Here is a 15,000-nt window from a genome sequence, read left to right as displayed (position 1 = left end):
GTGTGTGTGTATGTATGAGAGAGTGTGTGTGTGTGTGTATGTATGAGAGAGTGTGTGTGTATGTATGAGAGAGTGTGTGTGTATGTATGAGAGAGTGTGTGTGTATGTATGAGAGAGTGTGTGTGTATGTATGAGAGAGTGTGTGTGTATGTATGAGAGAGTGTGTGTGTATGTATGAGAGAGTGTGTGTGTATGTATGAGAGAGTATGTGTGTATGTATGAGAGAGTGTGTGTGTATGTATGAGAGAGTGTGTGTGTATGTATGAGAGAGTGTGGTGTGTATGTATGAGAGAGTGTGTGTGTATGTATGAGAGAGTGTGTGTGTATGTATGAGAGAGTGTGTGTGTATGTATGAGAGAGTGTGTGTGTGTATGTATGAGAGAGTGTGTGTGTATGTATGAGAGAGTGTGTGTGTGTATGTATGAGAGAGTGTGTGTATGTATGAGAGAGTGTGTGTGTATGTATGAGAGAGTGTGTGTGTGTATGTATGAGAGAGTGTGTGTGTGTATGTATGAGAGAGTGTGTGTGTATGTATGAGAGAGTGTGTGTGTATGTATGAGAGAGTGTGTGTGTATGTATGAGAGAGTGTGTGTGTATGTATGAGAGAGTGTGTGTGTATGTATGAGAGAGTGTGGTGTGTATGTATGAGAGAGTGTGTGTGTATGTATGAGAGAGTGTGGTGTGTATGTATGAGAGAGTGTGTGTGTATGTATGAGAGAGTGTGTGTGTATGTATGAGAGAGTGTGTGTGTATGTATGAGAGAGTGTGTGTGTGTATGTATGAGAGAGTGTGTGTGTATGTATGAGAGAGTGTGTGTGTATGTATGAGAGAGTGTGTGTGTATGTATGAGAGAGTGTGTGTGTGTGTGTATGTATGAGAGAGTGTGTGTGTATGTATGAGAGAGTGTGTGTGTATGTATGAGAGAGTGTGTGTGTATGTATGAGAGAGTGTGTGTATGTATGAGAGAGTGTGTGTGTATGTATGAGAGAGTGTGTGTGTATGTATGAGAGAGTGTGTGTGTGTATGTATGAGAGAGTGTGTGTGTATGTATGAGAGAGTGTGTGTGTATGTATGAGAGAGTGTGTGTGTATGTATGAGAGAGTGTGTGTGTATGTATGAGAGAGTGTGTGTGTGTATGAGAGAGTGTGTGTGTGTGTATGAGAGAGTGTGTGTGTGTATGTATGAGAGAGTGTGTGTGTATGTATGAGAGAGTGTGTGTGTATGTATGAGAGAGTGTGTGTGTATGTATGAGAGAGTGTGTGTGTATGTATGAGAGAGTGTGTGTGTATGTATGAGAGAGTGTGTGTGTATGTATGAGAGAGTGTGTGTATGTATGAGAGAGTGTGTGTGTATGTATGAGAGAGTGTGTGTGTATGTATGAGAGAGTGTGTGTGTATGTATGAGAGAGTGTGTGTGTATGTATGAGAGAGTGAGTGTGTATGTATGAGAGAGTGTGTGTATGTATGAGAGTGTGTGTGTATGTATGAGAGAGTGTGTGTGTATGTATGAGAGAGTGTGTGTGTATGTATGAGAGAGTGTGTGTATGTATGAGAGAGTGTGTGTGTATGTATGAGAGAGTGTGTGTGTGTGTATGTATGAGAGAGTGTGTGTGTGTATGTATGAGAGAGTGTGTGTGTATGTATGAGAGAGTGTGTGTGTGTATGAGAGAGTGTGTGTGTATGTATGAGAGTGTGTGTGTATGTATGAGAGAGTGTGTGTGTATCTATGAGAGAGTGTGGTATGTATGTATGAGAGAGTGTGGTGTGTATGTATGAGAGAGTGTGTGTGTGTATGTATGAGAGAGTGTGTGTGTATGTATGAGAGAGTGTGGTGTGTATGTATGAGAGAGTGTGTGTGTGTATGTATGAGAGAGTGTGTGTGTATGTATGAGAGAGTGCGTGTGTGTATGAGAGAGTGTGGTGTGTATGCATGAGAGAGTGTGTGTGTATGTATGAGAGAGTGCGTGTGTGTATGAGAGAGTGTGGTGTGTATGCATGAGAGAGTGTGTGTGTATGTATGAGAGAGTGTGTGTGTATGTATGAGAGAGTGCGTGTGTGTATGAGAGAGTGTGGTGTGTATGTATGAGAGAGTGTGTGTGTATGTATGTATGAGAGAGTGTGTGTGTATGTATGAGAGAGTGTGTGTGTATGTATGAGAGAGTGTGTGTGTGTGTATGTATGAGAGAGTGTGTGTGTATGTATGAGAGAGTGTGTGTGTATGTATGAGAGAGTGTGTGTGTATGTATGAGAGAGTGTGTGTGTATGTATGAGAGAGTGTGTGTGTATGTATGAGAGAGTGTGTGTGTGTATGTATGAGAGAGTGTGTGTGTATGTATGAGAGAGTGTGTGTGTATGTATGAGAGAGTGTGTGTGTATGTATGAGAGAGTGCGTGTATGTATGAGAGAGTGTGGTGTGTATGCATGAGAGAGTGTGTGTGTATGTATGATAGAGTGTGTGTGTATGTATGAGAGAATGTGTGTGTATGTATGATAGAGTGTGTGTGTATGTATGAGAGAGTGTGTGTGTATGTATGAGAGAGTGTGGTGTGTATGTATGAGAGAGTGTGTGTGTATGTATGAGAGAGTGTGTGTGTATGTATGAGAGAATGTGTGTGTATGTATGATAGAGTGTGTGTGTATGTATGAGAGAGTGTGTGTGTATGTATGAGAGAGTGTGTGTGTATGTATGAGAGAGTGCGTGTATGTATGAGAGAGTGTGGTGTGTATGCATGAGAGAGTGTGTGTGTATGTATGAGAGAGTGTGTGTGTATGTATGAGAGAGTGTGTGTGTATGTATGAGAGAGTGTGTGTGTGTGTATGAGAGAGTGTGGTGTGTATGCATGAGAGAGTGTGTGTGTATGTATGAGAGAGTGTGTGTGTATGTATGAGAGAGTGTGTGTGTATGTATGAGAGAGTGTGTGTGTATGTATGAGAGAGTGTGTGTGTATGTATGAGAGAGTGTGTGTGTGTGTATGTATGAGAGAGTGTGTGTGTGTGTATGTATGAGAGAGTGTGTGTGTATGTATGAGAGAGTGTGTGTGTATGTATGAGAGAGTGTGGTGTGTATGTATGAGAGAGTGCGTGTGTATGTATGAGAGAGTGTGTGTGTGTGTATGTATGAGAGAGTGTGTGAGAGTGTGTGTGTATGTATGAGAGAGTGTGTGTGTATGTATGAGAGAGTGTGTGTGTGTGTATGTATGAGAGAGTGTGTGTGTGTATGTATGAGAGAGTGTGTGTGTATGTATGAGAGTGTGTGTGTATGTATGAGAGAGTGTGTGTGTGTGTATGTATGAGAGAGTGTGTGTGTATGTATGAGAGAGTGTGTGTGTATGTATGAGAGAGTGTGTGTGTGTGTATGTATGAGAGAGTGTGTGTGTATGTATGAGAGAGTGTGTGTGTATGTATGAGAGAGTGTGTGTGTATGTATGAGAGAGTGTGTGTGTGTATGTATGAGAGAGTGTGTGTGTATGTATGAGAGAGTGTGTGTGTATGTATGAGAGAGTGTGTGTGTGTATGTATGAGAGAGTGTGGTGTGTGTGTATGATAGAGTGTGTGTGTATGTATGAGAGAGTGTGTGTGTATGTATGAGAGAGTGTGTGTGTATGTATGAGAGAGTGTGTGTGTATGTATGAGAGAGTGTGTGTGTATGTATGAGAGAGTGTGTGTGTGTATGTATGAGAGAGTGTGTGTGTATGTATGAGAGAGTGTGTGTGTATGTATGAGAGAGAGTGTGTGTGTATGTATGAGAGAGTGTGGTGTGTGTGTGTGTATGAGAGAGTGTGTGTGTATGTATGAGAGAGTGTGGTGTGTATGTATGAGAGTGTGGTGTGTATGTATGAGTGTGTGTGTATGTATGAGAGAGTGTGGTGTGTGTGTATGTATGAGAGAGTGTGTGTGTATGTATGAGAGAGTGTGTGTGTGTATGTATGAGTGTGTGTGTATGTATGAGAGAGTGTGGTGTGTGTGTATGTATGAGAGAGTGTGTGTGTATGTATGAGAGAGTGTGTGTGTGTATGTATGAGAGAGTGTGTGTGTATGTATGAGAGAGTGTGTGTGTATGTATGAGAGAGTGTGGTGTGTGTGTGTATGTATGAGAGAGTGTGTGTGTATGTATGAGAGAGTGTGTGTGTGTGTGTATGTATGAGAGAGTGTGTGTGTATGTATGAGAGAGTGTGGTGTGTGTGTATGTATGAGAGAGTGTGTGTGTATGTATGAGAGAGTGCGGTGTGTATGTATGATAGAGTGTGTGTGTATGTATGAGAGAGTGTGTGTGTATGTATGAGAGAGTGTGTGTGTATGTATGATAGAGTGTGTGTGTGTATGTATGAGAGAGTGTGTGTGTATGTATGAGAGAGTGTGGTGTGTATGTATGAGAGAGTGTGTGTGTATGTATGAGAGAGTGTGGTGTGTATGTATGAGAGAGTGTGGTGTGTATGTATGAGAGAGTGTGTGTGTATGTATGAGAGAGTGTGTGTGTATGTATGAGAGAGTGTGTGTGTATGTATGTATGAGAGAGTGTGTGTGTATGTATGTATGAGAGAGTGTGTGTGTATGTATGAGAGAGTGTGTGTGTGTGTATGTATGAGAGAGTGTGTGTGTATGTATGAGAGAGTGTGTGTGTATGTATGAGAGAGTGTGTGTGTATGTATGAGAGAGTGTGGTGTGTATGTATGAGAGAGTGTGGTGTGTATGTATGAGAGAGTGTGTGTGTGTATGTATGAGAGAGTGTGTGTGTATGTATGAGAGAGTGTGTGTGTATGTATGAGAGAGTGTGGTGTGTATGTATGAGAGAGTGTGTGTGTATGTATGAGAGAGTGTGTGTGTGTGTATGAGAGAGTGTGTGTGTATGTATGAGAGAGTGTGTGTGTGTATGTATGAGAGAGTGTGTGTGTATGTATGAGAGCGTGTGTGTGTATGTATGAGAGAGTGTGTGTGTATGTATGAGAGAGTGTGTGTATGTGAGTGTGTATGTATGTATGAGAGAGTGTGTGTGTATGTATGAGAGAGTGTGGTGTGTATGTATGAGAGAGTGTGTGTGTATGTATGAGAGAGTGTGTGTGTATGTATGAGAGAGTGTGTGTGTATGTATGAGAGAGTGTGTGTGTATGTATGAGAGAGTGTGTGTGTATGTATGAGAGAATGTGTGTGTATGTATGAGAGAGTGTGGTGTGTGTGTATGTATGAGAGAGTGTGTGTGTATGTATGAGAGAGTGTGTGTGTGTATGTATGAGAGAGTGTGGTGTGTGTGTATGTATGAGAGAGTGTGTGTGTATGTATGAGAGAGTGTGTGTGTATGTATGAGAGAGTGTGTGTGTGTGTATGTATGAGAGAGTGTGTGTGTATGTATGAGAGAGTGTGTGTGTATGTATGAGAGAGTGTGTGTGTATGTATGAGAGAGTGTGTGTGTATGTATGAGAGAGTGTGTGTGTATGTATGAGAGAGTGTGTGTGTATGTATGAGAGAGTGTGGTGTGTATGTATGAGAGAGTGTGTGTGTATGTATGAGAGAGTGTGTGTGTATGTATGAGAGAGTGTGTGTGTATGTATGAGAGAGTGTGTGTGTGTGTATGTATGAGAGAGTGTGTGTGTATGTATGAGAGAGTGTGTGTGTGTATGTATGAGAGAGTGTGTGTGTATGTATGAGAGAGTGTGTGTGTATGTATGAGAGAGTGTGGTGTGTATGTATGAGAGAGTGTGGTATGTATGTATGAGAGAGTGTGGTGTGTATGTATGAGAGAGTGTGTGTGTGTATGTATGAGAGAGTGTGTGTGTATGTATGAGAGAGTGCGTGTATGTATGAGAGAGTGTGGTGTGTATGTATGAGAGAGTGTGTGTGTATGTATGAGAGAGTGTGTGTGTATGTATGAGAGAGTGTGTGTGTATGTATGAGAGAGTGTGTGTGTATGTATGAGAGAGTGTGTGTGTGTATGTATGATAGAGTGTGTGTGTATGTATGAGAGAGAGTGTGTGTATGTATGAGAGAGTGTGTGTGTATGTATGAGAGAGTGTGTGTGTGTATGTATGAGAGAGTGTGTGTGTATGTATGAGAGAGTGTGTGTGTATCTATGAGAGAGTGTGGTGTGTATGTATGAGAGAGTGTGTGTATGTATGAGAGAGTGTGTGTGTGTGTATGTATGAGAGAGTGTGGTGTGTATGTATGAGAGAGTGTGTGTGTGTATGTATGAGAGAGTGTGTGTGTATGTATGAGAGAGTGCGTGTGTATGTATGAGAGAGTGTGTGTGTATGTATGAGAGAGTGTGTGTGTGTATGTATGAGAGAGTGTGGTGTGTGTGTATGTATGAGAGAGTGTGTGTGTATGTATGAGAGAGTGTGTGTGTATGTATGAGAGAGTGTGTGTGTATGTATGAGAGAGTGTGTGTGTATGTATGAGAGAGTGTGTGTGTGTATGTATGAGAGAGTGTGTGTGTATGTATGAGAGAGTGTGTGTGTATGTATGAGAGAGTGTGTGTGTATGTATGAGAGAGTGTGTGTGTATGTATGAGAGAGTGTGTGTGTATGTATGAGAGAGTGTGTGTGTATGTATGTATGAGAGAGTGTGTGTGTGTATGTATGAGAGAGTGTGTGTGTGTATTTATGAGAGAGTGTGTGTATGTATGAGAGAGTGTGTGTGTATGTATGAGAGAGTGTGTGTGTATGTATGAGAGAGTGTGTGTGTATGTATGAGAGAGTGTGTGTGTATGTATGAGAGAGTGTGGTGTGTGTGTATGTATGAGAGAGTGTGTGTGTGTGTATGAGAGAGTGTGTGTGTATGTATGAGAGAGTGTGTGTGTGTATGTATGAGAGAGTGTGTGTGTATGTATGAGAGAGTGTGTGTGTATGTATGAGAGAGTGTGTGTGTATGTATGAGAGAGTGTGTGTGTATGTATGAGAGAGTGTGTGTGTATGTATGAGAGAGTGTGTGTGTGTGTATGTATGAGAGAGTGTGTGTGTATGTATGAGAGAGTGTGTGTGTATGTATGAGAGAGTGTGTGTGTATGTATGAGAGAGTGTGTGTGTATGTATGAGAGAGTGTGTGTGTATGTATGAGAGAGTGTGTGTGTATGTATGAGAGAGTGTGTGTGTGTATGTATGAGAGAGTGTGTGTGTATGTATGAGAGAGTGTGTGTGTATGTATGAGAGAGTGTGTGTGTATGTATGAGAGAGTGTGTGTGTATGTATGAGAGAGTGTGTGTGTATGTATGAGAGAGTGTGTGTGTGTGTGTATGAGAGAGTGTGTGTGTATGTATGAGAGAGTGTGTGTGTATGTATGAGAGAGTGTGTGTGTATGTATGAGAGAGTGTGTGTGTATGTATGAGAGAGTGTGTGTGTATGTATGAGAGAGTGTGTGTGTATGTATGAGAGAGTGTGTGTGTATGTATGAGAGAGTGTGTGTGTATGTATGAGAGAGTGTGTGTGTATGTATGATAGAGTGTGTGTGTGTGTATGTATGAGAGAGTGTGTGTGTATGTATGAGAGTGTGTGTGTATGTATGAGAGAGTGTGTGTGTATGTATGAGAGAGTGTGTGTGTATGTATGAGAGAGTGTGTGTATGTATGAGAGAGTGTGTGTGTATGTATGAGAGAGTGTGTGTGTATGTATGAGAGAGTGTGTGTGTATGTATGAGAGAGTGTGTGTGTATGTATGAGAGAGTGTGTGTGTATGTATGAGAGAGTGTGTGTATGTATGAGAGTGTGTGTGTGTATGTATGAGAGAGTGTGTGTGTGTATGTATGAGAGAGTGTGTGTGTATGTATGAGAGTGTGTGTGTGTGTATGTATGAGAGTGTGTGTGTATGTATGAGAGTGTGTGTGTGTATGTATGAGAGAGTGTGTGTGTATGTATGAGAGAGTGTGTGTGTGTGTGTATGAGAGAGTGTGTGTGTATGTATGAGAGAGTGTGTGTGTATGTATGAGAGAGTGTGTGTGTGTGTATGAGAGTGTGTGTGTGTATGTATGAGAGAGTGTGTGTGTATGTATGAGAGAGTGTCTGTGTGTATGTATGAGAGAGTGTGTGTGTATGTATGAGAGAGTGAGTGTGTATGTATGAGAGAGTGTGTGTATGTATGAGAGTGTGTGTGTATGTATGAGAGAGTGTGGTGTGTATGTATGAGAGAGTGTGTGTGTGTGTATGAGAGAGTGTGTGTGTGTATGTATGAGAGAGTGTGTGTGTATGTATGAGAGAGTGTGTGTGTATGTATGAGAGAGTGTGTGTGTATGTATGATAGAGTGTGTGTGTATGTATGAGAGAGTGTGTGTGTATGTATGAGAGAGTGTGTGTGTATGTATGAGAGAGTGTGTGTGTATGTATGAGAGAGTGTGTGTGTATGTGTGTGTGTATGTGTATGTGTATGTGTGAGAGAGTGTGTGTGTGTGTATGAGAGAGTGTGTGTGTATGTATGAGAGAGTGTGTGTGTGTATGTATGAGAGAGTGTGTGTGTATGTATGAGAGAGTGTGGTGTGTGTGTGTATGTATGAGAGAGTGTGTGTGTATGTATGAGAGTGTGTGTGTGTATGTATGAGAGAGTGTGTGTGTGTATGTATGAGAGAGTGTGTGTGTATGTATGAGAGAGTGTGTGTGTATGTATGAGAGAGTGTGTGTGTATGTATGAGAAAGTGTGTGTGTATGTATGATAGAGTGTGTGTGTATGTATGAGAGAGTGTGTGTGTATGTATGAGAGAGTGTGTGTGTATGTATGAGAGAGTGTGTGTGTATGTATGTGTGTGTGTGTGTGTGAGTGTGTGTGTGATGTATGAGAGAGTGTGTGTGTATGTATGAGAGAGTGTGTGTGTATGTATGAGAGAGTGTGTGTGTATGTATGAGAGAGTGTGTGTATGTATGAGAGAGTGTGTGTGTATGTATGAGAGAGTGTGGTGTGTATGTATGAGAGAGAGTGTGTGTGTATGTATGAGAGAGTGTGGTGTGTGTGTGTGTATGAGAGAGTGTGTGTGTATGTATGAGAGAGTGTGGTGTGTATGTATGAGAGTGTGTGTGTATGTATGAGAGAGTGTGTGTGTATCTATGAGAGAGTGTGGTATGTATGTATGAGAGAGTGTGGTGTGTATGTATGAGAGAGTGTGGTGTGTATGTATGAGAGAGTGTGTGTGTATGTATGAGAGAGTGTGTGTGTATGTATGAGAGAGTGTGTGTGTATGTATGAGAGAGTGTGTGTGTATGTATGAGAGAGTGTGGTGTGTGTGTATGTATGAGAGAGTGTGTGTATGTATGAGAGAGTGTGTGTGTATGTATGAGAGAGTGTGTGTGTATGTATGAGAGAGTGTGTGTGTATGTATGAGAGAGTGTGTGTGTATGTATGAGAGAGTGTGTGTGTATGTATGAGAGAGTGTGTGTGTATGTATGAGAGAGTGTGTGTGTGTGTATGGGAGAGTGTGTGTGTGTGTAGGTATGAGAGAGTGTTTGTGTAAGTATGAGAGAGTGTGTGTGTATGTATGAGAGAGTGTGGTGTGTATGTATGAGGGTGTGAGTTTGGGGTGGTGTGTGTATGTGTGTGAGTGATAGAGTGTGTGTGTATGTATGAGAGAGTGTGTGTGTATGTATGAGAGAGTGTGTGTGTATGTATGAGAGAGTGTGTGTGTATGTATGAGAGAGTGTGTGTGTATGTATGAGAGAGTGCGTGTGTGTATGTATGAGAGAGTGTGGTGTGTGTGTGTATGTATGAGAGAGTGTGGTGTGTATGTATGAGAGAGTGTGTGTGTATGTATGAGAGAGTATGTGTGTATGTATGAGAGAGTGTGTGTGTATGTATGAGAGAGTGTGTGTGTATGTATGAGAGAGTGTGTGTGTATGTATGAGAGAGTGTGGTGTGTATGTATGAGAGAGTGTGTGTGTATGTATGAGAGAGTGGGTGTGTATGTATGCGAGAGTGTGTGTGTATGTATGAGCGAGTGTGTGTGTGTATGTATGAGAGAGTGTGTGTGTATGTATGAGAGAGTGTGTGTGTATGTATGAGAGAGTGTGTGTGTGTATGTATGTGTGAGTGTGTGTGTATGTATGAGAGAGTGTGTGTGTATGTAGGAGAGACTGTGTGTGTATGTATGAGAGAGTGTGTGTGTGTGTATGTATGAGAGAGTGTGTGTGTATGTATGAGAGAGTGTGTGTGTATGTATGAGAGAGTGTGTGTGTATGTGTGTGAGTGCATGTGTGTGTACGTATGTGTGTGTGTGTGTGTGTGTGTGTGTGTGTGTGTAGTGGCAGATAAAGAGAGAGCGAGGGAAAGTGAGAAAGATATTAATGTCTTGGCCAGACGGAGAAGATGTAAGTGCTTTATGGCGAGGCAGAGCATTATGGGAAATCCATCCTCATTGTGAAGCTGAGGCGCCAGATGGGTGACACCGTCTCCTCGTGCCGTCAAAGCCAATTCCAATTATCCAGTACTTTACTAATTCTTTCTTTCTTTTCTTTTAACATAATATTTGCATATCTAAAGCTAAATCTTTTACTCAGTCATTTAGTAAAACACACACCACATCATCTACACAAACCTGCACATGCAGTTAAACTGACGAGCTACACACACACACACACACACACACACACACACACACACAGAATCCTGTCTCTCACTGGAGCGGATTAGCCAGTCTTGTCCATTCTGCATTTTCTACCTTAATGATTAGCTTGCAGTTTGGTTTCATATCATACCACAAAGCATTGTGGGTGAAAAGTGTGCTGCTTTTCAGATAAGACAATCACAGTGTATAGAGCAGTGAAGGCTGGTGCTATTAGATATGATGTTAGATGAGAGGCTTCGCTCCTGCGTCCATCAATACGCCTGAGAATGAAACTGTTAGTGTTGAGCAATGTGTTGTGTTACAACAGCTTATCGATTACACAGAAAACATGATGTGCTCCAAACTAGTCTACACAAACTTACAGACAGACAGACTGATAGAGAGACAGACAGTCAGGTAAGCAGTCAGACAGAAAGACAGACAGACAGAAAGACAGATAGATAGAGAGACAGACAGTCAGGTAGGCAGTCAGACAGAAAGACAGACAGTCAGACACAAAGACAGACAGAAAGACAGGCAGACAAAGAAACAAAACAACAGTCAGTCAGACAGACAGTCAGACGAACAGACAGAAACAGAGACAGGCAGGCAAACAGAAAGACAGACATACAGTCAGTCAGCCAAGCAGACAGACAGACAAACAGAAAAACAGTCCGACAGAAAGAGAGAAAGACAGAAAGACAGGTAGATAGACAGTCACACAGTAAGACAGACAGAAAAACAGATAGAGAGGCAGACAGAAAGACAGGTAGATAGACAGTCACACAGTAAGACAGACAGACAAACAAAAAGACAGTCAGTCAGACAAACAGACAGATAGATAGTCAGGCAGTCAGATAGACAGTCAGACAAACAGAAAGACAGTCAGACAAACAGAAAGACAGACAGACAAACAGAAAGACAGTCAGACAAACAGAAAGACAGAGAGACAAACAGAAAGACAGTCAGACAAACAGAAAGACAGACAGACAAACAGAAAGACAGTCAGACAAACAGAAAGACAGAGAGACAAACAGAAAGACAGACAGACAAACAGAAAGACAGAGAGACAAACAGAAAGACAGTCAGACAAACAGAAAGACAGTCAGACAAACAGAAAGACAGAGAGACAAACAGAAAGACAGACAGACAAACAGAAAGACAGAGAGACAAACAGAAAGACAGTCAGACAAACAGAAAGACAGTCAGACAAACAGAAAGACAGAGAGACTAACAGAAAGACAGACAGACAAACAGAAATACAGACAGACAGAAAGACAGTCAGACAAACAGAAAGACAGTCAGACAAACAGAAAGACAGACAGACAAACAGAAAGACAGACAGACAGACAATCAGACAGACAGACAGAAATATAGACAATCAGACAGACAAACATAAAGAGAGAAAGACAGACAGACAGACAGCTGAATTTCTTATATTTTTCTGATATTTACTAAGCATAGCAAACAGGGGAGCTGTAATATTTTTGTTTAAACTAAAACTCTTAAACTTTCCCTTTGGAATATCTGTCACTCAGTGGAACGTGGACACTGTGCTTCATCTGTCCACTTCTCAATAAACTCTAGTTGAAGTTTCTCTTTCTCTTCTCAAGTTTCTCTTTCTCTTCACAATTGTAAAACTCCATTGTACTGAAAGGTCTGCTCATTAAAAAAAACTCCCATGATGCACCACAAAAAAACAGGGGCCATCGGACTTGTTCCAAAAAATAATGGGAAGTGACGACTCGGTGGTTAAAGTGTTGGACTAATGATCAGTAGGTTACAAGATCAAACCCCAGGTCCACCAAAATCTGTTACTGCTGGTCCCTTGAGCAGGACCCTTAACCATCATATAGTCCAGTAAAAAATGAGATAAATGTAAGCTGCTCTGCCAAAAGTGTTCAGGAGTCTGGAGCTGTATCTAACACATAGGGGGTCTAATAAAGCTCCATTTTTAGCTTCAGCTACAGACAAAGAGACTCATTCCATCACAGGATGCTCTTTTTCACATTTTATATACTTGTAGATTCGATAGTCTAACATTAGACACCTTTGTCATGGAAATAGGGCTAAAAGAAAGTTTGGAGACATTCATGAAGTATGCTTGGAAGTTCTGAGCTGAAAAGTGACTGAACTAAGGCATATACACGTTCATACAGGAGAACTGGACTTTGGTGACTGCTGATTGGACGTCACTTGCTCAACTCAAGGGTCGAGGAAACCGTCTTCCTAGTCGGAGAAGGGAATTTTTAAAAACGTTATAGTGTGTAATTATTTTTACTTTGGAATGTTAAAGATTTAGTGTAGTCTACATACAATAAAATGTGTTCTGAGAGCTCTAGTGTGTGTGTGTCTATATGAGTGTGTGTCACTTCTGTCTATATATATATATATATATATATATATATATATATATATATATATATATATATATATATATATATATATATATATGACTCTATTTCTTTACTTGTCTCTAGGGCACTGAAGCAGCCTCTTGTTTCATCTCTGTATTTTTCTGCCTCCTGCAGGCGATGGTGGAGACGGTGAATAACCTGCTGTGTGAGCGCGCTCAGCCTGCGTGGAAGGCGCTGTCAGTGATGGATCAGCTGCGTTGTGCCACCATGCTGCTGGACACAGTAGAGACGGCTGCCTTCATGCTCGCCGACAACCTGCTCAAGACCGACACCATCCAAGAGAGCACCGACAACATCCGTATGTCTATATCAGCACACACACACACTTACACACACTACAGCTACGGAAAAATACTGGGTCCTATCTGGCTGGCAGGTTTAAGGCATTAATGCCACAGCTATGCTGAATTCTTGAATCTGATTGGTCAAAAAGTGTTGATTGGTTTTTATCTGAGTGTAGTTCACATATTGATGGTTTTTCAGTGTATAAAACTAAATTCAATCAACATTCAATACACACACACACACACATACAAAGAGTGATAGAAAGCACATGTTGGTTCAGCAGGATCTGAGTTGCAACTGTGACCCATCTGTCCCGGTCCAATTCCAAAACATTTACACATCAGGACGTCCATCTATCCATCTTCTTTACCGCTGATCCTACACAGGGTCACAGGAGTCTGGGGACAAGGCAGGGAGACACGCTGGATGGGGATGCCAGTCCATCTTAGGGCATAGTCTCACACACACACACACACACACACACTTTAGAGAAAGACAATTATAGATGCCAATCAACTTACAATGCTTGAGCAGGAACCTGAAGAACCCAGAGGAAACCTCTGAAGCACAGGGAGAACATTCAAACACACACCCACACACATCCCAACCATACCCACACACGCAAACGCACACACACAAACACACTACAGACAACTTAGAGATGCCACTCAACCTGGAGAACCCTGAGGAAACCCCTGGAAGAACAGCGAGAACATGCAAACACACACATATACACACACACACACACACTACAAACAATTTAGAGATGCCAGTCAACCTACAATGCGTGGGTAGGAACCTAGAGAAAAGATCCTGAAGAATCCCAGAAGAATATTTAAACACAGACACACACACACACACACAGGGAGGAAGCAGCAAGAAGTGAACCCTTAGCCCCAGAGGTGCGAGGCAAACCTGGACACTTTCTTTTAAATAAGTTTATTTCCTGTTGTAATGGAAAGTGTGAGTTAAAACCAACAAGTGCGACTTTTGACGTGAAAACCAACTGACACCGAGATGCTCCAGGGTTTGTGAAAGAACGAAAAATGCCAACAAACACAAAAACATGCACCCACACACAACGCTCGGGTGTTTGCTATTATCACACGGCCACCATAAACGCAGCTGCTGATTGGGTAGCTAACCTCCTGACCCGTAAATCCATTAGTGTGTTGACAGTAAAAGAACTCTACATTTATAGAAGAGCAGAGCTCGGCTCATGGTCTGGGGATACACACCGTAACACAATCCGCCGCACTGAAAGACCTGCTTACACTTTTAACCCCGATCTTCCGTACGGGTCAAAGTGACACATTAGAATGGGATTTATTTATTTATTTATTTATTTTTGAACACCTTTGCAGTAAAAGTGTATTACAAAGCGGACGTTTATATTGCAGAGACGATCCTGTTAGATCATTATGACCTGCTCTTCACTAGGTGAGCTATAACATTCTCATTTTCTATCAAAATGAACCTAATCAGATGAGAACACCGTTCAGATGAGCAGATTTTAGGACTCGGGGATTTTCCTGAGCTTTAATCTGTCAGTCTGAACCTGAAGTTTTAAAGCCTTACAAAAGTGAAAAGGATAAAATCCTGTTTAAAGATTTCCTTCCAGTTGCACTGAGAAACTCTCTGCTTACTTCTAAACTACTTATGCGAGAGAAAAAAAATTCTGTTTTATAACAAAAAATTTTAAAGAATTATTAAAGAATTACAGGAGGAAATGAATTATTACACTGAATTGGCAGGTGACCAAATTGAGGAAAGATAAATAAAAAAAAATTAAA

At 41.4% G+C, this 15,000-nt stretch overlaps 1 protein-coding gene across 6 annotated transcripts in view; it reads left to right on the top strand.

Annotated features, from left to right (window-relative positions):
* The window catches only part of adgrl3.1 (adhesion G protein-coupled receptor L3.1), a 221,147-nt gene that overhangs the window by 142,401 nt on the left and 63,746 nt on the right, over positions 1-15,000 (top strand). For all 6 annotated transcript variants that reach the window (XM_058384529.1, XM_058384528.1, XM_058384526.1 and 3 more), the window contains exon 11: positions 13,037-13,220. In XM_058384529.1, the coding sequence (XP_058240512.1) occupies positions 13,037-13,220 (184 nt within the window). The remainder of the gene's footprint in view (positions 1-13,036; positions 13,221-15,000) is intronic.

The sequence above is a fragment of the Hemibagrus wyckioides genome, linkage group LG29, assembly GCF_019097595.1.
Source record: "Hemibagrus wyckioides isolate EC202008001 linkage group LG29, SWU_Hwy_1.0, whole genome shotgun sequence".
Lineage (NCBI taxonomy): Eukaryota > Metazoa > Chordata > Actinopteri > Siluriformes > Bagridae > Hemibagrus > Hemibagrus wyckioides.
Note: the sequence above shows the minus strand (reverse complement) of the source record. Positions and strands in the feature narration are given on the sequence as shown.